This window comes from Bacillus rossius, chromosome 2, assembly GCF_032445375.1.
Source record: "Bacillus rossius redtenbacheri isolate Brsri chromosome 2, Brsri_v3, whole genome shotgun sequence".
Classification (NCBI taxonomy): domain Eukaryota; kingdom Metazoa; phylum Arthropoda; class Insecta; order Phasmatodea; family Bacillidae; genus Bacillus; species Bacillus rossius.
In genome coordinates, this window is record NC_086331.1 from 93,940,583 (window position 1) to 93,967,938 (window position 27,356).

General features: G+C 33.7%; 1 protein-coding gene across 1 annotated transcript in view; it reads left to right on the forward strand.

The window, feature by feature from the left end:
- Positions 1-27,356, forward strand: part of LOC134529473 (twitchin) — a 547,023-nt gene that overhangs the window by 507,923 nt on the left and 11,744 nt on the right. Inside the window, exons 135-149 of the mRNA XM_063363606.1 lie at positions 211-508; positions 7,223-7,356; positions 7,623-7,830; positions 7,964-8,116; positions 8,806-9,032; positions 9,289-9,579; positions 10,944-11,137; positions 12,858-13,035; positions 15,279-15,335; positions 17,847-17,986; positions 20,591-20,726; positions 23,168-23,313; positions 23,968-24,124; positions 24,359-24,487; positions 24,570-24,767. Coding sequence (XP_063219676.1) covers positions 211-508; positions 7,223-7,356; positions 7,623-7,830; positions 7,964-8,116; positions 8,806-9,032; positions 9,289-9,579; positions 10,944-11,137; positions 12,858-13,035; positions 15,279-15,335; positions 17,847-17,986; positions 20,591-20,726; positions 23,168-23,313; positions 23,968-24,124; positions 24,359-24,487; positions 24,570-24,767 — 2,646 coding nt within the window. The remainder of the gene's footprint in view (positions 1-210; positions 509-7,222; positions 7,357-7,622; positions 7,831-7,963; positions 8,117-8,805; positions 9,033-9,288; positions 9,580-10,943; positions 11,138-12,857; positions 13,036-15,278; positions 15,336-17,846; positions 17,987-20,590; positions 20,727-23,167; positions 23,314-23,967; positions 24,125-24,358; positions 24,488-24,569; positions 24,768-27,356) is intronic.

Here is a 27,356-nt window from a genome sequence, read left to right on the forward strand (position 1 = left end):
AAAGTTAATGTTATGGTGACAGAAAATAAATATATATTTGGAGAATTTTTTCACTTATTTGATAATTAGACTTTTGATGACACAGCTATCTAAATTGTAACAGTATAATATAAAACACTTTATCTTAGATTTATTAGATCACAACTATCATCAATAAAATTAATATAAATATTTGTATATCTATTAATATATATATTTTTTTTATTTCAGTATTTGACATTTACTCCAAATATGTTCCACAAGCTGTGGATATCAAAACAACTAGTGTGTATGACTTGTACGATATCCTGGAAGAAATTGGTACCGGAGCATTTGGCGTTGTTCATCGTTGTCGTGAAAGGAAAACTGGAAACATCTTTGCTGCTAAGTTTATTCCGGTTACACATGCAATGGAAAAGGAGTTAATAAGAAAAGAGATTGACATCATGAATCAGTTACATCATCCTAAACTGATAAATCTTCATGATGCTTTTGAAGATGACGATGAAATGGTGCTGATATTTGAATTGTAAGTATAAAAATTGGAATACCTATGCATTTACTAAAAAATTTAGTATGAAGGATTTTTAATAATTATTAATTGAACTGTCAACTTTTTATTTTTGTTTTCTTTTTAAATTTAGTTTACATTGAATAATTGACATGTCTCAGCACAATAAAAGCATTTGTTCAGGAAATAATATTTTAATGGGTAGTATTAAGATAAAAATAATAAATGGGTAGTGATCAAGTATAAACTTCTTTCTTAGGAGGGAAAATGATGTAACTCATAAATATTAAGATTTTATTTTTATTTTGGTAGAGCACTCAGTGAAGTGAGAGGAATTTCTATTACTCTAGGAGTCTACTGGTTTTCTTTTCTGTACGAGAATTTCCAGGGTATGACTACTTACGTATCTTAAGGGTTGAAAATTGAATTTAAAATAAGTTAACAATTAATTATATAAAAATAAACATTTATCAAGACAATAACAGAATATTTAAACTTGCAATTAATTATTTCGGAACTGAGTTTACATCAGATAAAGTAATCGTACAATTGACAATATTTAAATAAACATGATACACTTACTTTGTACTTACTTAAGCATCAGGGGAGTGTCAGAAACTTATATTTGACGTAAAGATACTCCTTTTTACTCAACTAACGAAACCATAAAAATTAACTTAAATCTTCTTAGTCATTGTGATAACTATTCGGGTTTATTTTCCGAAAAACAGAGAATTTCTTTAAAGTACTTTGATTGCTGTTTCACCAGCCGCTTGGGCCTCGACCGACTAAGTGAAATTTAAAGACTTACATTTTCTTAACTTCTCTTCCTTTACCTAATCGACTCGTTGCCAGGATGAGCTTAAGGGGCCTCCCTAGTAGCATCAGAAGTTAGCGGAACACTATGTTTTTTAAATAATGATGGGACTTTATTAATTGACACTACGAATCGGAAAATTTTTCACCCACGAGAAGATACTACACGAATTGTGCATAGACGTTTGCATTTTTGTTTTTTTCTATCAAAATATGAAATAAAAAACCACCAACTTGTCCAACTTTGGGGCCATTTTATACTGCTTAGGAGAATGACAGAAAAAAAGTACAAGTCTAGAAAAGAAGATAATTTTTTTCTGAAGAAATTCATGTATTTAAAACATATAGTCATCGCTTTAAATTCCGAGATTTATTTTCTGCAATTTCTGCAAATCCTGAAAGTTTTCCACTGTCTCGTGCTGCCGCTCGGTGAAGCTAGTTCGCAGCCCACAGCTCAGGTAGCGTGGTGGGGGAACCCGCGCCCGGAGGGGAGGCAGGCTACCTGTGTGTGCGTGCGTGCGTGAGAGGGAGACAACCCACAACCGGCAACAAAAGATAATCCCGTGACCGAAAGAAATTCTCAGAATTGCTTTTAGTATGCCTCGCCACAGTACTGTGTGCTCGACTTACTCTGTGACTATATTCGTGTATCTCTAAAAACAAAGCTTACAATACTATATCATGCATTATGAAATAAAGTATTGAAACTGATCAAACAAAACATTGAAAGTTGTCGTACAAACTATTTATTGGTGGCTTTACAGTCTCGCTAGCTAATTCGACAAAATTTATATTTAACTTTTAACATTAAAATACACTTAATTGTTTTTCCTTCTATTTTTAATAAAAATTAAAAAAAACAATTATTATACCACCCAATATTTTTTAAAATTATTTATGTTTTCCAAAATTATTTTACACATCTTACAACGCCGGGGGAAAAATTTTATACTGGTATTAACCAAATGGTTAACTATTTACAAAAGTTTTCATACTTAAAAATGTAGGTTTATATAAAATGTATGTTAAATTAAAAGAAAAATCGTATTTTAAAACTAAATGTCATTTTGCTATGCTTTTTGGTTATATATATGTCTGATGGTCTGCACTGTTTTAAAAATGTTCATGGAATGATAAATAAAAAAATAAAAACTAGGAAAGTTTTATATTAAATAATTTGTCAGAAGTATATAAATGTTCCTCCTGGCGCAGGAGTCACGAGGAGGATTGAAGATGGGGTCAGTGACCGATCGCTCACATAATATGTAGTTATGGATGGTATGTTATTAATTACAAAATACAAAACCATTTTGAAGTTAAAAGGTATTAATAGTGGCAATGTTTAATAAAGATAACGTAAATTTTCAGATAAACTTATTTCTACAACTCGATTAATTAATAAGGGCAGGAAATAAATTTTTACAGCATTTATACAAAATTATTAAAATTTTACTAACCACAATTAATTTATCCTAAAACCAAAATTAAGTAAATATTGCCGATACATTACAAAATCCACGAAAGAACCTTGCAAATTATTTTTGTTAGATGCATTATTTTGCTTTCAAGTTCTTTATTTTTTAATACTTCACCTACTTATAATTATTACATATTTGGCACATGGTGCTTCACACCCAATTAAAGGGCCTGAATAATTAGAACGCGAATCTGATCAAATTTCACGCCTGTTACTTTACCTGCAACCCGGAGCGGTGTGAAATAAATTATCGTACACTCGTGACGTTGGCAATCAACTTACATATTTATGAGTTAAAACAAAACATAACTATAAAGGATAATCAAAAAAATTGTAAAATTTTGAAAGCTTGTTCTCTTTTTATATAGTACACAAAGCAGTTAAACCATAAATTATTTGTTGTTGAAAAAAAAATTATCCTTAATCTTTCATGCTTTTTTCCTTGATTTTTATTTCCAGATATTTCCGTTGTAGTAATTCTTATATATATAACAATATAGCAATCTACAAAACAATTAAGGTAGCCTTATTCCAAATATATTATGATAGACGTTAGTTAACTAAGAATATAAATTCGCTTTACAACCACAGCTTCTACACAAATCGTAAAAAAAAAATGGGTTCTACTTACAGGTCGTATTGAACGTAGTAGGTTTATGACAAATACAACAGCAATAAACATATGGCTGAGTCTGCTTCCATGTACACTTTTTTTTTAAGTTATCACTTTTAAAGCGGGTAAAGTTTACCTATCAAGTAGCTTAGCATTACCCAAAGTGAATGTCGTGCTCCAGAAAATGTTCAAAATATGTAATATTTGTATCACTGTTGCGTTACAGACCTGCAACTTTTTTCAGTGCGCGATGTCACTCTTATGTAAAAATATGTCGTGTTTAGCGCAAACGTGTTCGAATGAATCCACATCGAGCTGCCAAAGAATACCAATCGATGTCGGCAACATACATAAGTATACAAACCATCGTTTACAAGTGTATTCATACGTACGTATAAAACTGGCAGCGGGCCATGATGCAGTTGGTTCTTCGCGTACAGTCCACTGACGGGATAAGAAACGTCAAAGATCTTATATGGCTATTCTGTAAACTTGTATGTCATTTCACTGCCTGCTTCAGACAAACAACATCCATTACTTTTAGCTTTGGCTTGAAAAGAATTACTCCGGCCGGCTTTCTTATAAGACTTATTTCAGCTCCTCGTGCGACCAGTGTGTATAATTTGTCCGCGGCCTTATCTTTGGGTGAAAGTTATTTGAAAGGGAATTTGTATCGTTAATGTTATTGTTCATCATATATTACATAACAATTTGACTTACATACGCACATGTGTTTTTAAAATATATGTTTAATAATTTGCAATACAAAGTGTGTTGAATTTCATGTAAGTATTGAATTTTTTTACATTATGTACGATCATAATAATCACAATATTTCATGAGAAATTTTTAACACATTTTACAAAGCAATCTCTAATTTCTTCCACACCTCATGGTTAACCTTACTATTTTATTTCATGTTTCAGTTGATTTAAACTGTTTGGAATCATAATATGACGGACAATGAAGAATATTAGTTGCAGTAAATTTTATGAGAGGATTTACTTATTACATTAGATATACCTTAATTTTTACCTCAAAGGAAAAAGTTGCATATCATTAAATGATAAATATTTGTTTCCCATTAATATAGTTTATGAACATAACTTATTGTGATAATACCTACATTAGTTAAATTGTGTTTTTGTAATGCTCTCCTATTGCAGTAAAATTCTTGGGCAAATTGAATAGCATATACTTAGTCGATCTTTAACATAAGCTTTTGGAATACATAAATGTAATAAATTATGTTCTCATGATTTTAACAATTAAATATTTCTTCGCATGAAAAAATTAATTAACTAAAAAAATATTTCAGTAAATTTATACTCAAGGACTAAAAAATTTTATTTTTATTTTAAATAATATTGTATTTATGTATACTTTTCTGAAAAAAGTAGATTCAAGAAAACAAATTTTCTTCTTTTTTATTTTGTTCTTGAACTTACTTGACAAGCAATATTGAACTTCAACTTTATACTTTCGGTATAGCACTTTTTGATTTATTCTACAGATTTTCGCCCATGATTCCAGCTATACACTTCACTGACACCTTGAGCACAACAGTCAGTGCACACTGAGTTCTTCCATACCACCCGCGCTTGTCATCGATAAAATTTGAACTCAGGTGGATTCAGCGTGACTGACTAAGCCTGCAGTCTGAATCCACCTGTAGGCCGCTGTTGTAACAGCTTAGAAATTTACACTGCTCGTAAACAGTCTGTATGTAACTCGGAACGGGATTCAAGTTCATTCGTGTATATTTATTCATCATATTGTGCAATGTTAAAGTCATTAAAAAAATATGCAAAACAATAAAATGCTTAACATGTAATAAGTGCCAGAAAATAATAATATTAGTAATATTTAGTGTAACTAAATACTACGTGAACCCTAAAATATAAAGCTGACGATGTGTCGTTGGTGGGAACACTTGTTTGTTCCTGACATTTTTTTCTCCACACAATTTTAAAGTGAGTTTGACATGCACTTTTTCTTCAAGAAGTAAGTTATAAATTTGTTTGTCTTTATTGCGATTTCAAAAGTTGATTTGTGTCTAAGAGTAAAATATTTAATATTATTGTCATCATTTTATTCCCAGTTTTATTACTCAATATATTAGTAGGACGTGATTTCTTGTCGCGGTGCGAAAGACTTTTATAAATGAAAGCGTAACTGTTCGTGCAAAACCATTTATCACACAAATGTCAGTTCGAAAGTTTAATGTTGGAAATTTTTTTAATTATATAATTTTTACAAATTTTTTTATGAAAGCACACGCTAACGCATCGATTTTTGGTGACAGCATTTTTTGTAATGTATGTAAATCTCTTAATTATGTAGAACGTTAATTAAAAAATTAAAATAAATGTTTTAATTAGAATTGACGATTGTTTGCATTTCATGGATATTGACTGGATCGTAACACTAATTTGATGTTTAAAGTTAATAAACACTGTCAGGAAGCAAGCAAAGCGATGCGAGAACATTTTCGTTTTGGTTGAATGTAGCGAAAGGGAAAAACAGTCACCTTTCTTGCCACAATCTTGTTCGCAGATAACGAGATAACGCAGGTATGAGCAGCAAATGGACTCCACACAATGACAAAAGAGCCTTCCCCTCCAACGCTCCCATTATTTCGCCCCCCTCGCTGAATCGCCCTCTCCCCCCTCCACCGCGGCGCAGGCGACAGGCTCAGGTATATCGCCCCGCCCAACCACTGGCCGTAGCACATGGCCAGTGGCCCAACGCGCTAAACATTTTTACTAGGGAGGCCCGTTAAGCCTACCCAGTGAGCCTAACTGAATCCAAATCTTCATCTACACTGCTATCTATACCAATATTACAAGAGAGAGAGTGTATGTGTGTGTATTTGTTTGTTTATGAGAAGTAAACCCAAAAACAATTTCGATTTTTACAAGTCTACGTTATTCCAGATAGACATAGGCTATGTTCTTTAAAAAAATGTTATGGCTCCGTAATATATCGCAATAATTTCTAACCAAAACCAGAGGAAAAAACGATAAAAATGATTGCACTTTTACTTATGCTGATTAAACCCTTACATCGCGCGGCCGGTTGCGCCAATGCAACTCGGTAACCACGGCCAGAGACTGCACAAGCACGTGGCTGAACAAACAAACTACAAAAAAATTTGACCATTCTGCATACCAACATCGCACCGCACCAGCCCCGTGCCCGAAATACCTGGCCACGCCACCTGTGCGGCGAATGAACAGAGCAGCCAGCCCAGAGTCCCAACAGTGAAGTTCAAAAATTATATTTCAAAAACCCTGGAAAATTTTGCTATGGAAAAATATTTTTTTAATGTTATCAGCATAATAACAATGTAGAAAGCCTAAAATTCCACTAAAACCGTTTTCTGTTCGTAATTAATAAAACTTTTATACAGTAACATGAAACAGACTTCTAAAATAATTTTTGTCTTAAAAGTGGAACAGTTCATTGGTTTAATGCAAAGTATACAAGATATTATAGAAAGTTATTATTTTTTTAATTTATTTCATTTACCATGATATTAAGTGCTCTGAGATGTGAAAAATAACATTCTTTATGACACAAATTAATAAGCTATTTGAAGACGTAAAATTGTTGGTACCCAAGTTCAGAATTCATTATGATCTTAGATGTTGCCTTAAGTCTGTGTGCTTAACCATGAAATGTACAACTCTGTCAAACAAACCATTTTTATAATAAAATAAAATGAATTGAAGAAAATTCTTTTCCGAGAGACACTAATAACAATACAGTTAAGATTCTTAAAACAATAGCTCCACTAAAATAATATAATTCTTCCTTTTTGCAGCCTATCCGGTGGTGAATTATTTGAAAGAATAACAGCAGAAGGCTACACCATGTCAGAAGCAGAAGTTATAAACTACATGACACAAATCTGTGAAGGTGTAAAGCATATGCACGAAAAGAATATCATTCATTTGGGTAAGAATAAACTTAAGCATGCGAGTTATGTTAGTGTTGATTTTGTTTTTGAAATTTAATCACTGTTACGATAACTTTTTGGAGTTCATATTTTATGACTTTTCACTTTCTTATATAATTACAGTGAAATTTAAACATATACAATCTCGAAAACAAAATCATTGGTAGTAAATAAAATTAAAAAAAAACATTTCAATTGTGTGTTTGTAATATCTAGCAAATTTACCACCTTTCACATTATAACTAACAAATTTCTGTTTAAATAGACATCAAGCCAGAAAATATCATGTGCCAAACAAGAAACAGCAAGAATGTTAAGCTCATTGATTTTGGGCTGGCTACGAAGCTGGATCCAAATGAAGTCGTAAAAATATCTACAGGAACCGCTGAATTTGCAGCCCCAGAAATAGTTGAGCGTGAACCCGTTGGTTTCTACACAGATATGTGGGCAGTTGGCGTTCTCGCTTATGTTCTGTAAGTTTATTGCAAATTAAACTTAATCAACTTTAATTATTTTTACAATAATTTTTAGCATAGTGGTGTGTTTTTTTTTTTTTTTTTTTTTTTTTGCAAAAGTACTAATTGAAATAATTTTTTCTTTACTTAGTTTGAGTGGCCTTTCCCCATTTGCTGGAGACAACGACATTGAAACGTTAAAGAACGTTAAAGCTTGCGATTGGGATTTCGATGAAGAAGCTTTTACCAATGTTTCTGAAGAAGGCAAAGATTTCATCCGGAGGCTGCTTGTTAAAAATAAAGAGTAAGTTATTTTTAACATTATTTTCTGTATTATTCTTCATCTTTGTTTTAAATGTTTGATACGATTTTAGAAAATAAAATAGTGTGCCCCTTATTGGCACTACTGGTAACTTAAGGACTACCATTCTTTATTGACATTGAAAATTTTATGCTGATATTTAAAGGAATGGCTATATTCTGTGCTTGTGAAATCAGTTTTGGGTACCTTTGAAAACAAATCTTATATGTGAAGTGTCACAATACCGAATCCAAACAGTGTTGTAAATAATTGGTTCTTACATATTTAGGCATAAACAAATAATTTTTTCTGCATTTTTTCATGTTTTTTTTGTTAATAAGCTTATCTACAACGTAATTAAACACACTACTTATTTTTGTGAACTAAAGAAGGATGAGGTGAAAAATAAAGGCCTTTTTCAAACATCCAAACTATATAGAAATAACATTGTATTTTGAAACAAATAAATATTTATTATATGGTTAAGGGTGATTAAAATTTATCTCAATAAAGAAAAGATTTATTTGCAGTAGTAAATTTGAGAGCCATGTTTAGTATAAAACAGTAACTATAACTTTGAAAATGTGTTTTAATGATGTGAATCATCCAAAGCAATTTTTGATTGGTTCTGCAAGCATATTAAGAACCTCATTTAAACGTAAAGTTAAACATATGTTTTTTTTTTCCATTAGGAAACGTATGACCGCACACGAATGTCTCATTCATCCTTGGCTGACAGGAGACCATAGCAATCGCACACAACCAATCAATGCATCTCGTTACACCAACATACGAGATAAGATTAGAGCCAAATATTCCAATTGGGACTCTTTCATTCTGCCAATTGGTCGGCTGGCTGAGTATAGCTCACTTCGTAAACTGTTGGTTGAGAAATATCGCATATATGACAGTTCATTTGGTAAGTATGTGTTTTATGACATTGTTAGGCTTGCTTGCTTAACTTAATTGATGTTAGATTCTCAAAAATATATTTTAATGAATTTACATGTTTCAAGTCAATTACTTATATCATAGTAATTTACATTTACACCATTTAAGAATTAATTGGACTGTCTTTTATTGCACAGATGTTCATTAATATAAATTTTATAATATATTTAAATAAAACCTTGAAATATTTACTTTAACTTTTAGTTGTATTTGTACTTTCACAGATCGTAGGCAAGCAGCACCAAGGTTTGTCATCAGACCTCAGAGTGCATTTGCCTACGAGGGGCAGAGTGCGAAGTTCTACTGCCGCGTCATTGCCATTGCAACACCGACGCTCACATGGTACCACAATAATGCTGAGCTGCGGCAGAGTGTGAAGTTCATGAAGCGGTATGCCGGCGAAGACTACACGTTCGTCATTAACAGGGTGAAGCTGGAAGACAGGGGAGAGTACATCATCCGAGCTGAGAACCACTACGGTTTTAGAGAAGAGGTTGTCTTCCTCAATGTGCAACGTAAGAAATATTTGCTTAAAACAAGTACACACTAGTCTCTTTCTTGTGCAAGACCTTCTTTGCACATCCTGACTTGTTGTGAACTTGTGTCGTGTGAATGGCTGCCAAGTATGCTAGTGACTATTATACGAAGACCCTTATGTTTGCTTTAGTTCAATATAGGGATATATTCACTATTTTCCTTATACTAATACAGTATGAGCATAGCAAAAACTGCTCATAATATAATTTATCATCATCATGTGACATCCATCAGAACTCTAGCATCATCCTCTGAAGGCCCCCACACACAATCAGTCCGAATTGTCAGTTCAGACTTATTGGTCGGAACTTAACAGTTGGAACTGTACCATGTGTGTGTAAGGATGGTGTACTGGTCAGTCGGAACTTATGGACTGATGAACTGATGGCTTTCCATCAAATCGGACTGTGGCCTCGAGAGCCCTCAGTCTAAACTTCCGTGTGTGGGAACAGCATCTTGCCAGTCCAAACTGTCATCCTTAGAATCAGTCCATTAGCTGAGTGTTGTGGCAGGCATATACTCTTTGGTTACTTTGGTATTTTTTTTCTAAATAAAAGTGTAAAAGCAATTGCAAAATCCATGGTTTCTTTCATATTCTACGATGAAACGATACATCCTATAGCAACCACAACCACAAGACAGATTGTGTGTGTGGAAGGCTTCATTTCAGTCCAAACTTTCAGTTTTCACTGTTTGTTCTGCAACTGAACAGCTGGACTGATTGTGTGTGCAGAGGGCCTCAATTCAATTCAAACTGTCAGTTCGGGCTGAGCAGTCCAAACTGGGAACCGGACATATCAATGTGTGAGGGCCTTAAGGTTCACCACGCACCCTGACCAGGCCTTGAACCAAAGCTTTTGAAACCCACCTGGGCGTCGTAGTTGACCCGTTCCCAGGCTTGGTATTGGTTTCGTAACCAGCTAAATATCAATAGATAATAAATTTTAATATTGTTTTTAATGCATAATTACTACAGTATAGTTTTAGTTATTGTATCTTAACATATAATGCTAATTCAATTTTTAATCTTGTATCAAATGTTAACATTAACTCATTTTTATCCTTTAAGTTTCTTGCAAAAATGTTGAAAGAACAAAGTTAGTAAAATTTTCTTTTAGACTTAAAAATGACATAACTTTTAATACAAAGGAGAATCTCCTGCCTAGCACACAAACTTGTTCTAAATTTACTGTGCTTTATTATCGTTCCTTATGGACTAGAGTGTTGATTTTTATTTACTTTTTGTTCAAGTTCATGCTTTAAAAAGTGGCACGTGCATTCTGTAGGCTTAAGTGAAGCTTGGGTAAGTGTGACTAAAAACTGTGTTGTGTTTTCTGTGCAGCTCTTCCGAAAACAGTGCCCCAGTACAAGCCGGAAGTCCACCCAGTCCGGCGGCGTGAGCCCCTGGCCTACACGGTGTGGCAGGAGGAGAGAGAGAGTGCGCCTAGCTTTACATTCCTGTTAAGACCGCGAGTGATGCAGTACAGACAGACCTGCAAGCTGCTCTGCTGTCTCAGTGGGAAACCAACTCCGACCGTAAGGAAGCAGTCATGTTTGTTTCTGTGTTTGGTATGATTTTACGTCGCAAGCTTATGCACAAAGGCTTAGGGCCATGGAACTTCCAAGATTAAAATGTGTTCCGAAAAATATGCGTACAACTCGATCATAAATTTGAGTCATGCCAGGATGCTGGAATCAAACCTGCGATCCTTGCAACATGAGCATAAAGTCTTAACAATCATGGACAACGAACACTTTCCTTCCACATTCTTTGATATTGTCAATAGATTTTTATTGTGTTCAATTTTAAGTATTAAAATAATGTTTAATAGTTTTTCTTATATAAATCATTTAGATGTAAAAAATATTTTTTGCACATAAAATAGTTTTTTTATCCAGTATTTTGGAAATTTGGTTTCAAGATACTGAACATCATTAACCTTTACAAAACCATCAGGTTATTTGGCGGTAAGCCTGTAATTTTTTGTCTTTGGAGTATATGGAAATTATTCGTTCTAAAACTATTTTAGTCCAATGACCATTGACAAGTCACACTCATGTGGCGAGGGTTGTGCATTATATACAAAACCTTAGAGTGACTAAATTAATGAGTACCACATCAGTATTCAAGAGAGGTGGGATTCCATACAATTTTGGAGATAGTGTCACATTAATCCTTAGTTAGATCTTTACATTTTCAATTTTTCATGTAATTAATTTTTAAGGACAATTAGCGTATTATTTTGTGTTCCAAATTTCACCATCAAATACATACTGCACACTATTTGCTATTTATAAAATTTATGCTGATATTTATAATTTATAACTAACACTTATTGTTTGACCAATTGGTGACTACATCATGGTCATTCTCTAGAGGTTAATTTTCTGTTCACACAGCTGATAAATTTGTACAATTTCTTCATTATGGTGGGATCTCACATGCCATTTATTTTTTTTCTCATTATTTCTATTAGGTAAGGGCTTTATAGTGTGATATCATTGCTGTAAATTTTCATGCAATTGGAAACAATTATAAACACTTACACGACTATTTACACCCATTATATACGTAACACTTAAATATGTGTTGAAAATATATGTGACAAATCAACAATTGCAAGAGCGTTATGGTCTTAAATTTACAAAAATAGCCCTAAACTGATAGTAATGACGACAAAATGAATTAAATGAATTGGCACGTGAGATCCACCTTAATATCTGCAAACAGCAAAAAAACCTAGTGGATGAAGAGGTGCCTTAAAATTTCTTGCAAAGACAAAAGGAAACTGATTAAAAATTTTTACAGCATTTTCAAAAACTTGTTGTATATTATAAAAACATTTTTTCCCCAAAAGTTAATTGGTATATAGTCTGACTGTGCTGAAGATTATGTTTAAAACTGATGTTTGGCACAACGAAAAAAATGGACATAAGTGGTGTGGTGCAATTGTAACAACTTCAGTGCAATGAATACAAGGTTTCAATCAGGGTAAGGAAAATACATAGAGGATGTTTATTATTGTTAAGTATAGGTTTTGTTTAGTTAGTAAGGCATCCTAGTATTAGTCCACTATTGTTTCAGATAATTTTTTTTTTTACAATTTTAAAAATTTTTCATTGCAGTAGAACTTAAATATTGAAAAATACTATATGAATATACTTATATTATGTTTTCGTTTGTAAATAAAAATTATAATATTATTTCAATGTATGTTTACAAAGTACTGAAATTTAATTAAATGTAATATTTTAGGTTAAATGGTACAAAGACAAACGGGAGCTAACAAAGTATGAATTCAACATGACCCATGCAGATGGTGTTGTTACTATGGAAATTGTAGACTGCAAGCCAGAAGACTCAGGGAAGTACAGTTGTGTAGCGACAAACATCCATGGTACAGACGAAACAAGTTGTGTTGTGATTGTAGAAGGTAAGCAGGTATTTGATTTTTACAGTTTATTTTATCTTTAAAATGTGTATTTTAACATTTGACTTGAATTTAAAATGTTTATTACATGCATATTGTGATCTGTTAGTTAATTTGTTTCATTCCATAGCATGTGTTTAAAAACACCATTTTAAAGGTAAGTTTTTCATGTACCTGTCAATATATTATGAAACTTTTAATAGAAAAATTAAATTAGTAACATTCCAAAAAGTGTCAATAGTATAATACTTTTATTAATCTACACTAAAATTTGTTTATATAATCTGGTTTTAAGAGTTGGCAAACATGTTTGATCCAATTAATGCCCAAAATTGTTTATTGTTATGTTTTTTAAAAGGTACAAAGAAATTCTCCGAAATGTGTTACTATGTTAGTTACAGTTTTAGTTTGTTTGAATTGCAGCCTTTCTTGTATGATACATTGAGTAGTCAGAGTGCAACACTCTTTTTATAAGAAATCTTTGTTGGGCAACCAGTTTGTTTTATTTTTTGTGTTGTACCATACAGTCACATATGCTTAAAGAGCTAGTCAAAGATAATCTATATTTTTGGTGTAAATATTTTACTATTGATGAATGTTCTTTAATTCCTGTAAAAGGGCTATGAATATTCTTTCACCACTGCTGGAATGGCATCATCACAATTTTTTTTTACTATAACAGGTTTATTTAGTAAAATAATAGTCTGATTTAAGATAAACATCATACGTGAGAAGTTTCGGTCACTTCATCGTTTATCCAAACTTTTGTTGTCGTCTAGGGATAAGACTAAGGTAAAGTTAGTGTACAATTACATTAAAGCCAAGCCTCAGTGTTTTCTGAAAAGCATGTATACCAACAATTTAGCTCATATTTTTTCCATAAATGTGAATTTGTCCAATTATACTGGATATTGGAAATTCTCTTTTCTTCCTTTTGCGTGGTTTCACAGATATTGATCTGAGTTAATAATGCTGCTTAACCTGTTGCATAAAGTTGGCCAGTGATTAGCCAATCATCAATGTCAAAATGTTTTCCTTCCTTCCCACTTTCGTTCAGTCCATTCGGATCACACTTCAGAGCACTTGCCTCCCACCAAGGTGAGCCGGGTTCGATACCTGGTGTAGTCACATCATCATCGCTTCACTCCTCATCCGTATTTAATGACCTCAATGTCTATGAGAGTAAGCCTAGCCGGATGCAATTACCATCAAACCAAACTTTCATTCTTCCCGTTGGCCAACTACTTGTACATTGAGTGGCAGTAGTGATGCCAACAGAAAGATGGGCAAGAAGGAACTGCAACACTACAATTTTGATTATTTCATTGGGCTTCTTAACACCTCATTGACAGGCAGGTCATTAGAAACGGGAACAATGCAACATAGACCACTATTAGGAAAAGGAAATTTCTGTGGCCTATAGTATGAACCATCCAAGCATTTGCCTGTAGTACTTCAGAAAACCATGGAAAACCAAACTCAGGAAGGCTAGACTAGCATTCAAACTCATTCCTTTTGGAATGTAAGTTTGATGTCTTACCCCTCATGTGTAACTCATTGATATGGACAACGATGCATTATTTTCCTCTCACGTGTACGTGCCTTTGGTTTTTATGAACCAAATACAAGGGATATTCATTAAAAATTGTCATACTTCAAACCCAACTGTCACTGCATGTTTTACACAGTTTAACGTTGCACATAAACAAAATACAGGAAGAAAAGTGTTCAACGTGAGATTTAGCAACAGTGAACTGGAATTAAATATAATACACCAGCTGAATTTCGCCAGCCTACTCAGTGAGAACAAGCATAAACTAGCAGGCTGTGGTTTGAAAATAGTGTTACTGTATGTGTTGTTTTTCAGCTCATATATGTCTCTTAATTTTAATCAAATAGTAATTTTTATTTTTAAATATTAAACATTTTTCTTAAAGCTAGATCATTGTTCATTTTCTTTACTGTTTGTAACAATATTGAAAGCATTTGTTATATTTAGCAGCATTTGATATTTCATACTTGTTATTGGTAGATTTATCCTGTCCATTGCAAAATAACTTAGTATCACATTTCCTGTCATTTTCAAGCATTTAAACTCTTTGCTTTTATAAAATTCTTTTCAAATATTTCTTTTAGACCATGTTAGTAAATGCTATAGATTCTTGAATATTGTAGTTTGGTTTTCTTCTCGTAATTTTTAATGATTGAAACTATTTTCCTTATTCTTTGATATTCTTTCTTCATAGGCTTTGGATCCACTCCCGAGCAAGCTGACTTAGCTAATAAGTTGATGCATTCTGGAGGTAACCTGCTAGCAATATGCTCATTAGTTTCTCCCTTGTGATGTGAATCCTACCCTGCCACCTTTTATAATAAACATCTGTTAACAAGACTAATGTTTCCGCTTGAGCTAATCACTACATTTTCTGCACGCTCATTTTTCTAAGAATCCGCATACTGAATGCTTATTTGTGAGGGGAATTTTTTCAATGAAACAAACTAGTTGACGTACTAAGATATGTAACTTTACAATTTTTAATATTTATGTGCCAAGTAAATTTTTACAACATTTTAATAACCTAAATTTACTTTATGTTTGTTAATAGAAAACATTAAGCTATATTATGTGTAAATACAAACTGAACACACAAAAATTTGATTTGTTTCTTAATGTGAAGAACCAAAATATGTACATATGTAATTAAAAAAATAAGTAATCATATAATGTTCCTTGATAAGTGGATAACCTTCACTTCTATGAATTAGAACCTATGTTAATTGCACTTAAAAAATAATAACTTTTTACCTTTAACACAAAACCAGCGCAGTAGTATCTTCCAGCATCACTTCGCCACTGACTCTGAAATGGGTTATGATTTTCCAAGGTCATTCACTAATCCTCTTTTCCAAGGACACTCAGATGTTGCTCACATGGAGATGGTTAGGGATTCCTAATGCTAAGAACCAAAGTATAACTGCCTACTGAGATAATTTTGTTGTATGGCAGAACCTAAACACACTGACTACAAACAGCCAACTAGAATGGGAACTCAAATTGCACCTTTAAAAAATGGTCTGCTGCGAAGCCGGAGCTATGTATTATGAAGACATCCACAAAAAATAATAAAAAAACTAGCACACTAACAATTACTCTCGCTTGTCTAAAAAATAAATCAGGCACTGCAAAAACAAAACACAACAAATTGAAATCTGACACGCAAGCACTTCTCTTCGCTTCACATAATAATAAAACTATAGTGGTGTACTGCTGTGGTTTGGGGAAAGCACTTCCACATTATGCTTCCTCTGCAGAATGGTATCGTAAAGAAAAAAGCATTGTACAAGCATAGAATAATACTGCAGAATTATTAAAATTTATAATAAATATTTTTAAGAACCTAAATGTTAGGTGTTCAAAGTGTTACATTTAAACGTGAAAAAATACTTAAAGTTGCAAGGACTAAAACTGACAGTTTCTTGCCCTTGCAAGGAAAAATCGTCTGTCATAAAACATTTGCTGTTCATTGCTAAGACAGATGTTGGCCCGTTGTCTGTTGAAAATGCAAACTTGCCCAGCATACATCTGCCAGGCAACCTGGGAAAAAAATTGATGACCTACTAATCAATGACAATGAAAAGCTTATTAATTTCACTTAAGCATTTGCCAACCATATATAAAATTGGCATGATTGGGTCAGTTATTGGTCTCAGCCCATCTTGCATTCGACAGGAACTCTAGTCATTCAAGGTACAAAACTGTTTTACTTTCACACATTAAGGCTGTTGGAACAAATAAATGTACTAATCATTAACTTAGGCAAATGTAACTAAGAGAAGCAATCGGTACATATTACGTGTTTTATACTGTAGATACAGCTATGTATTAGATAACGGAATATCAGTTAAAAGATAATATTATTTTTAAAGTGATTCCTCCAAATTAATTTTGTTATCACTGAGTATGTAAGTTATTTTATTTAGCAAATATTTTGTTTCGTTATTGAAATGCCCATCAAAAGCTTGGCAATAAATGAACCTTGCTTATAGATATAATTTATGGGGGTTTATTTTTTAAAGATACTCCTACAGTGAGTTATGCCTGCATCAGAGAAGACAGGACACTTAATTCATTTCACAATGTGTTTCTGGAAATTAAATTAGTGCTCAGGGGCAAAACAAAACTTATGTTTCCTAGCAGGGAACAAATCATTCATGTTAATTCTCTCAACATCTATTTGTCATTTATTAATAATAGATATTCACTCATATTTCAACAATTGTATCATCATCAGGGAAACAAATATGTGCATAGTTTTCAGGATGACTAATTTAAAAAATTACTTTTTTTTAATCTCACTTATTAAATATCCATGCAGTAAACATGGCCATAATATTTTACACTTTTTTCCCTGGAAAACTTTTGTATGTGAAGTGTGCGATTTATTGACTAAACTTTTTTTTTAATATCCTATCAGTAGACAGATCATATTTAATAGTTAACCAGTGAGGTACAGATACAAAAATGTAATTTTATTCTCAATTTTTCCTTTCCTCTTGCTCAGAAGCCACGCTCTATTGCCGTTGAATTTGCAGCGAGGGGATAAATAAATAATAACATTTTACTTAAATGGTTGTGCATTCACGTGTACACTCAGATTGGTTTATATCTATTACTGACTTTTTGGTTTGTAACCAACCTTACTTCAAATATTTTTGTGTTATAATAATCACTACCAATACTGAAACTTTTAAATTTTTAGAAGTGGTTCTGCAATTAATTTTTTTGTGGTTTTAATACAAGACTGATATTTCAGATCGAAGGTACATAGAACAACCATCGCGACCAGCACCAACAACAGTCAGTGTGAACAAATCCAGCTACAGCAGTTCATCCAGTGCGTCAAAATACAGCAGCAGTGTCAGTCAGTCAAGTACAAATCAGACTAACATCAAGGTAAAAGCATTATTTATTAATGCCATGTATTCATTCTTAAGAGAAATGGGGAAGATGGCTACAAGGTCGCCTTGCACACATTCATTAAGCGTATCTTCGCCTCTGTGGGTGGCAAGCAAAGACATTTCACTTTAATATGATTACTTTGAAATTGATCTGTGGCTATGTCTGTGAAGTTTAAAGTGCACTTTTTCATTCCAACAAAGTAAAGGAAGGTCTAATAACTGATTTCACAGTCAGTGCGTACTTCTTTCTAAAATGTGCTTTAAAATAAAGATTTTAAAATAGAGAAATTACTTTTGGCAATGCTTAAAAAAAATAGTTTTAACACAAGTTTAGAAAATATGATCCCATACACACCTAAAAACATTAGTTTCTTAATTTTGGAAGACCTGCAACAAGTTAATTTGTTGGTTCCCACTTACTTTAACTGTGAACGGTTATTATTTTTACAAACAGACAGTTGAATTGGCTTAAAATCTTACCACTGCATCATTTAATGTAATAATTTAATGTTAGAGGGGTTTGTTAATTAAGGTGATAGCAGTAATTACGGTAGTATGGGCGCCATCATGCGAAGGTGCACGCGAACCCAGCTCGCCTCTATCTCTCTCAGGGCCATTATGTTGCCTGTGTGCAGCGAGGCTCGCTCCCCTTGGTTTGACTAATCACAAGGATCTGTTAATTAACAGTGGCTCTCCAGGCGTTCTGAACGCCCCAGTCTCTACGTAGACACTCATGAAGCCATTCGGAGGAGGGCATGAAAAGTTCTGTTATAAACTGTTTTATTAGCATAATCGTTACACTTTAAATTAATCAAAACTACAAGTAAAAGATAAACGGTTTGAAATCGCCAATGGCATGGAATATGTTTGTGGGCTGACCAGAACACCACATGACCTGGCTGTAAAAAGTAGTTTGTCATAAAAATGTCAACTATCCAGTTAGGAGTTCAAACAATTAAGGGCGTATGTCCCGTTCCAGGTAATGATTTTAGATTTATATTAATCACTGATCAACTTTTAGACATTTTCAATCGTTTAACTTTCACGAAATGAAAAATATATATAGTTGCATACTTTTTGCATAATTAGCTGCCAAAGTTACATTTTTAACCTTATTGGGTTGTACAAATAAGGAGAATTTAATTTATTGCAGAACTGAAACTTTTTAGGATTAACTGCAATGCCACTGGCTACTTCAAGAAATGGTTTGTATTTCTTTCAGAAAATATTAATTAATTTTACCTGACATTTCAAAATTCTCAAAATTTTTATGATCTTGACAGCCAAGAAACATGATATGAGTTTTTGTGATAGAAATGCAAACCATTTCTTGAAGTAGCCAGTGGCATTGCAGTTAATCCTAAAAAGTTTCAGCTCTGCAATAAATTAAATTCTCCTTATTTGTACAACCCAAAAAGGTTAAAAATGTAGCTTAGGCAGCTAATTATGCAAAAAGTATGCAACTATATATATTTTTCATTTCGTGAAAGTTAAACGATTGAAAATGTCTAAACGTTGATCAGTGATTAATATAAATCTAAAAGCATGACCTGGAATGGGACATACACCCTTAAGTTAAATAGTCCACTACCCAGAGTAAGCCTCGAAGATACTACAAAAGAGTTTAGATTTATTAAATAGACTGCGAATGCTAACAGATAATTTCTGAGGAGGGGTGATGGCTGTTCACTTCTCCGGGTAGCGATGATGCTGGACTGACGAAGAGTCATGGTGTCTTGGCCACAAGGGAAAGCCATTTCGTGCCCAGCCTATAATTGCACATCGGCTGAAGTAATATTATTTCTTGTAAAGATGGGAATCAAATTAAATCTTGAAAACTCTAAACCACCCAAGCGGATGTGTTCATAAGAGTGGGTGCATGGCACTGCTCCGTTCTTATAGTTATATTATGCTCAAAAGATTTACACAATAGCACTGGGATGTAAAAAAACCTACACTTGGTTACGAGTGCATGGCACTGATTGCACACGTGCCTCTCGGGCCTCAACACACCCATGCATGCCCACGCACCGCTCGCAGGAGGTTTTAAATGCGCCAATAATTAATTGTGCTGGCGAGTCACATGGGGCTCATAGGAGGGGCGTAGCCCCTGGTCGACGTCAAATCAATAGATTTTTTTCGGCACCCGTTAACTTTGTACACTTGTCTTGGCCATTAATTGTCGCAGCAACTTGAATTGCATTGGCTCGTTTAAATGAGTTGATGACTTCTGGTGCACATAGTAACCAATTGCAATAAACGTATTGGAATTTACCATTTACTCTGTATATTCAGTTCAGAACTTATTTTATTCTTCTTATAATAAAAATTGTCGTAATGGAGGTCCAGCTCAATGTATGATCTAGTGCTGGAGGTGGTGTAACAATTTTTTGTATGTGCAGAAAAAAAGAAAACTTAATTTATTTACATTACAAAATTATTTAATAGAATTAATATTTCAAATTATCAGAACATTTTGTATTTTTACTGCCTAATTATCAGATTTTAAAAAAAAGGTTGCCAACGCAATAGTCTTTGTAACTTTGGAACAATTCCCTGCTTTCAAAACATGTTCTAATAACTATGTTTTTTTTTCAAGTCGGCCGCAACAATTGCTATAAGCAGTTCAGACACTTCAGACACAACTGAGAAGAGAACCATGAAGAAGTATGGCAGCAAACTGGATGCTACAGGTAGTCCATCGAGGTCTCGCAGTGCAACAAAAGAGTTGATTCGTAAGTAAAGTTTGTACTTAATTGCTTGTAATGCTGACAAGATATTGCATTATTATGATTATTTATGGCCATGTCCATAGTAAAGGCACAATTTTGTGTAGTAATAACTATGCTTATCTATTTATTCATGTATTACATGTATTAAGTCTTAATTAATTTAAATGGTTTTCCATGAAAAATATATTAAATATAAAACAAAAAATTAAACTTTTGGAAAGGCAGTAAAGTATTTAAAACAACTGTGCTAAACTAATTTGAGGAGCTATGCTATGAGATGGCATTCACACAAATTCAGGAGGCATTTCTTATTTATGCCAGGGAAAAAACTTAGTTGCTACTGACAGTTATGTACAAGAGGTGCTCTTAGTGAGCACAAAAAAAAACTACCTGAATTACATGTTTCTAATGCTCATCATACATTCATACAACAAAAGAACTCTGATTATTTTTATGAGTTATTAGTGTGCTAATGGTTGAAACAAAAATCAATTAAATTAATTATGTTTTACTATATATTACATTTAATATTACATGAAAACTGATTAATAAATTTCTTTGTACTTATTTTACTGTAAATACTAAGCCCTATATTTGATGAAATATAATAATATTAATAATTTAGTCTATTGTAGATAAATTTGAACCTGATCATTTAAGTTAAAACATATACTTTTTTGAATAATATTTTTACTTGTCTTGCTTACTGGATAAAAAAATCTGCTTGCATAGCAAGCAATGCCATGGACAATTTTTTATAACAACATTATAATTCTTGTGATATTTATATCTACTTACAGTGCTATGTCACTTAAAACATTTTAACCATTCTCTTAGGCAGCATGCGGTAACACCACTTAGGCGTTTTTCTCAGTGCCCCGCATGTTTCAACACACATTCATTTGGTTGTTTTCTCATAAAAAATCCCTGGGTTATTAAAAAAGTAAGAATGATTATGTTTTAAATTATTTGTTTCACCTGGTGTTGCTAAGGTGTAGTCAATGAAATGTTCCAACTTTATTCTGTTTGAATTGGATAACATTGTAAATATTAATGAGGTGTAAAATATTACCTTTTGCTTAATTGCATTCTCTAAACATTCTGAGATATCACTTACAGGCCTCTAAATATTGATTCAATTTTTATATAGTACATGCTTGCACCCATTTTGAACTTCAGAAATAAGGTTTTTAAATTTTGTATGATTTTTATTACTACTTTTAAGCTTCTGTATGTAATATAATAAGATATTCTGCTTGTGTGTGCTGTGTGTTCTTATCTACAACTTTTTCTTTTATTTGATTTATAAATAAACCTCTTGATTACAGAATTATTTTAATGTTACAAATAATTGTGTATAGCAAGACAGTGATTTTCCTCTTATTTTAGTCCCAGGTCATTTGTGCAAAATGTTATCAAGCTCAAATAAAACTATATATTTTATTTAGATAAAAAACAAACAGCCAAAGAAACATTTTTTTTCTATATGTAGAATCCTTTATTGCGAAGCTTGATGGTATACAATGTTTTTTGTTTGTCCGACTGGAGCATCCGGAGATTGAGACAATAATTTTACTCTTATTTTGAATGTCAAATATGTCAAATTTCATCAAGAATAAACATTCTGCTTCAAGGAGTAGGAAAGGAGGATGGTGATGATTTTTCGAAATCTCATGTAGATAGTGGACTTCCTTTAGTTTTTGAAGTCCAAGTGCACAAATTTTCATCAAATATATTTGTATAAAACTAAACCACTTGCTTTCATATTTGATACACAAGGTGTTTGCAAACAATGGGGCATAAATTTTATGGGTGCCAGGGAATGCCAAAACAAGCAATTTTTGTTGATGAACATATGACCAAGAAGCAACCCTGTAAAGTTACAGGTGCGAACAGTAGTGCGCAAATTTGAATGTCGCACCCAACTAGGCACCATACCAATGGCTTAAGAGGACAGGCAGTCGCAGCATTATGGTATATCATGTTCAGGTGCTTTACAGTAGCAGGTGACAAGCATGGTGCAGATGTTTAGAGTTAGCTAAATGCAGTAGTAACCAGCAGTTTGTTGTACAGTACAGTGAATAGTTGGTTGTGTTAGATTTACATGTTCAACTTTGGGCGATTAGCACACATTTGATGGTTTAGTAAGTATAGTTCTGCGATTGAGCACCCCCTTAGCCACAGGAGTGGCACCTACTGCATGGGAATTCAACTATGCATGTTACTGTTCACTCCTGTACAATTTACAGGGTTGCTTTTCTGGACATATGTTCAAAAACAAAAATTTCTTGTTTTGACATTCTTGCCACTCATTAAATTTATGCCATGTTCACAAACATCCTATATACATGTATATAATAATTTTTTAATAAAACTTACCCACAACATATAATCACCACCAATTCTAATAACTAAACTTACATTTTTTTATTTTTTGTTTAAAGTGCCACCAGACGATTCATTGATGTGTGCGCCCGAGTTCACGGTTAAACTCCAAGACATGACAGTCAATGATGGTGAACTGCTACACCTGAGCTGTACTATTAAAGGAGACCCGGAGCCTCAAGTCAACTGGACCAAAAATGGCAAGGTAAACACCTACTACACATTTATACATTACTTCAGTTAATATTGGTGGGAGTTATCGCACTTAGTCACCATAAGCTCAAAATTATTTTTTTTGTTTTAATCCTGTTTTTCACACACCTCAAATATTTTTAACAAAAAAATTTAAATTCTATAATAAAATTTTATTATACTTATGAGATAATACTTTTTTTCTAATATACAAAATGGAGATGCCAGTCATATGTTTTGAAATATATAGTAGAGTTTTTTAAAATGATTTTAATAAATCTGTTTGTTTTACGTTCAGTTGCACTTGGAATACATATTTTGATCTCAGTTACTGAAAAAGTTCTTACAATTTAGATGTTATATATAGTTTACTCAAAACATTATTATTATTATTATTATTATTAATACAACTACATATAGAATTATAAATTGTCATGTGATCTGATGGTGAACTTGGTACAATGTTGGCTTTATGTTAAGTGAATAGTTGTTGGATAGTGGTTAACATAGAATTAAATTTTTATTGTTACAAATATTAAAATAATCAATCAGTGCTCTGGCTCATTTAGTTACTCTTCTGGGAGAAAATTTATAAGTAACTTTTGTTTTGTAATTGTTTTGCTATACACAGAATGTTAATAATTCATTAAGTAAACTTGTCTTACAGGCACTGACCTCGTCAGATATTATGGATCTGAAGTACAAGAGTGGAATTGCATCTCTGAACATTAATGAAGTATTCCCAGAAGATGAGGGTGAATATGTGTGCACAGCAACCAACTCTATGGGAAGTGTCAGTACAAAAAGCAAAATTACTGTGGCACGTAAGTTTTCAGTGTATTTTTTCTGTACATTACAACATAAAAATTATTATTATTTTTTTTTACTTGTTACATATTTAGTGGTCTAACACTATATTAATGGTTTTGTGAGGCTTCTATAGTATAGCTACACGAGAAATTAATATCTGTTTACAGAATGCATCTTTTTAGTAATTCATGTTCATTGCTAGCACGCTATCTTTGTTGATTAAAATATTTCACTTTATTTTATTCCAGCAATGAAATCATCAGGTGAAGCTCGTAGTAAATCCAAAACTGGAGATAAACCACCGAAAATTGTTAGCCACTTATCATCAGCATTTGTAAAAGATGGCGAACCAGTGACGCTATTTTGTCGCATTATTGGTAAGTTTTCATGCAAGTGGACTTAATTGGGCTTTCTATACACAATAAGAACTGAATTTATTTTGATGGGTTTTGATTGCAGGTGCTGAAAAATTTGATGTTGTTTGGCTTCACAACAACAAAGAAATAAAGCCCAGCAAAGATTTTGAATACACAAATGAAGCTAGTATATACAAGCTTAATATTGCTGAAATATTCCCTGAAGACTGTGGTACTTACACATGTGAGGCGTTTAATGATGCAGGAGAATCGTTTAGTAGCTGCACGCTCAACGTATTAGGTAAAGTACCAATCAACCATTATAAAGTTTAGGTTTGCGGTGTTTAATTGTATATTTAGGTGATATTTATGTCCGGGAGGTGAGGAGCGGTGGTCTAGCAAGTGGAGTGCATCGGTGGTAATATTGGATGTGCAACTGTGTGAGAGGGTATATGGACTCAGCTAAAACTTACATAATGCCACAACAAAGAATCTTGTAATAACTAACTAATCCAAATCCCCTTCTCATTAGTGCATGTTAAACATGGCCCATAAAGTAATGGTAATTTTTGTTTCCAGTCAGTAAGCTATTCGTAAAAGTTGTAAAAACTTACTTTAAACTAACTGTGAAATTCCTGCATATGACATACGTCATATCTGGAGTTGGTCTTCCATTTAAAATTAAAGATCTTTATTCTTCAATTGTCTTACTATGAAAATATTTAGAGAAAATTTTTCAACATACCATCTAGCCACACTGTCTGTCCTAGTGTCTTCATCTTGTCTAGACTTTATCTTTATCTCTCCTGTTGGCACACACTGCTCCTATTCTCCTTTCAAACGTAAATTTCTCTCCCGACTTCTCCTCCTTTGCTTGGATGGCTCGAGGAGGCAAAGCCTAGCATTTCCTTGTTCTGTATAATCAGCACAGCTTAGACCTTACAAGAGATGAGTTTATATTTTCCACAATATTTCACAAATAAATTTCAGGTATTGATGATCTTAAAGACATTTTCTGTAATAGGTTGTTATCAAGTCACTGTTTTCATAACACACCATTATTTAGAGGAGATTAATCCCTAATAAACACATGTTTATTGTTTTGTTTTGTTCTCTCTTTTTATTTTACTCTTGTCTCTCGATACATACATTGTACAAGCACCTCATGTACATCACCCGCCGCCATCATTACACACACTGACTGCCAACCTCACACCTCTAACATCCCTGACGTCACGTCTTTCACTTACACATATACAACACCTTCCTTTCTTCCCAAAGCTGATATTACTGAAACTTATTGGGTTTCCTAACAGTTCGGCCTGTTCTTGTAATGTATACTGACTCCCAGCCTCCAGCCTTATCCTGAGGTTGACTGGCTGTATCACTCCTCACCCCTCTACTGCATTGGCCTGTCTCTTGGTCAAACCCTTTGAAGTCAGGTGATTTACATCTCCTACTGTCTTCACTCTCTTCACCAAACTCTAAGTTGATTTCCTGCTCCTTTCCCTCTCCTCTAGTTTCATCAACAATGTTATAGCTCCCCCATGCTGCTGTTTTGGGTACTTCAGAGTTGGAGGGTCTTAGATATTTAGTGTTTCTCCGAACCACTTGACCTGAGTGGGTCCTAACTATGTATGAGCGTGGTGCACTGTGTTTCTCCAGAATAGTGGCTGGCTCCCACACTACACCCCTCTGCATGACTACTGTTTGCCCTTTCATATATTCTAAAGGCTTCCTTGAAGCTCTCTGGTCATAATACATTTTAACTTTCCTCTGCTTCGCAATCAACTGTGGTTTTGTATTAGACTGAATCTTCGGGAGGAGATTATTCACAGTTGTCGGTATCTGTGTTCTGACTAACCTACTCATCAACAGTTCTGATGGTGACACATCCATACCCGCCAGTGGTGAGTTACGATATGCCATTAGTGCCATCCAATATTCCTTACCCTCCTCACAGCTTTTCTTCAATATGTTCTTGGTGATTCCTACACCTTTTTCGTCCATTCCATTTGACTGTGAATGTAGTGGGCTGGATGTGTGTATCTCAAACTCATGTTCATGTGCAAAGCGTGTACATTCGTATGAGTTAAACGGCATATTGTCAGCCATCACTATCTTTGGAATGCCATGAGTGCAGAAGATGGCTTTCAATGCCTTTATTACACTGATGCTTTGTTTACTTTCCAACTTAACTATTTCCAGCCATTTTGAAAAGTAATCGTAAATCACTAAATAACTTTTCCCTCCAAATTCTAGTATATCTGCTCCCACTTTCTCAAAGGGAAGTGTTGGAACTGCATGAGGGAGTAGGGGTTCTTTCCGGTTTGTGGTCCTGAATTTCTCACACACCCTGCACTCTAATACATATTGCTCTACCTCCTTCGACATGCCTGGCCAAAAGAACACCCTCCTTGCTCTAGCTTTAGTTTTGCCCACTCCAAGGTGTCCCTCATGAATAACTTTCAACATGTTCTGCCTCAGTTTTTTAGGTACTACAATTCTATCACTTAGAAACAGTAGATCATCTTCTACAAAAAGATCACTCTTTACACCCCAGAATGGGTAGCACTGCACTGGTACCTTACCCTTTTTGTGAGGCCACCCGGTCGTCACCCATTTCATCACCTGACTCAGCACTGGGTCCGCGGCAAGTCCTTGTCGAAATTCTTCCTTCCGCACTTCAGTCATGGGAAGATTCCTACTCACACTATGGACTATTTCACCCAGTTCCGGATCATCTTCAGCTGCATCTGTCCCATGGGCCCTGGATAGTAGATCAGCAATGTGCATCATTTTCCCAGGGAGGTACTGAACATCCAGGTTGTACTTCAGTAGTTTTAATTTGAGTCGTTGAAGTCGCGTGGACATTATCATTGATACTGGT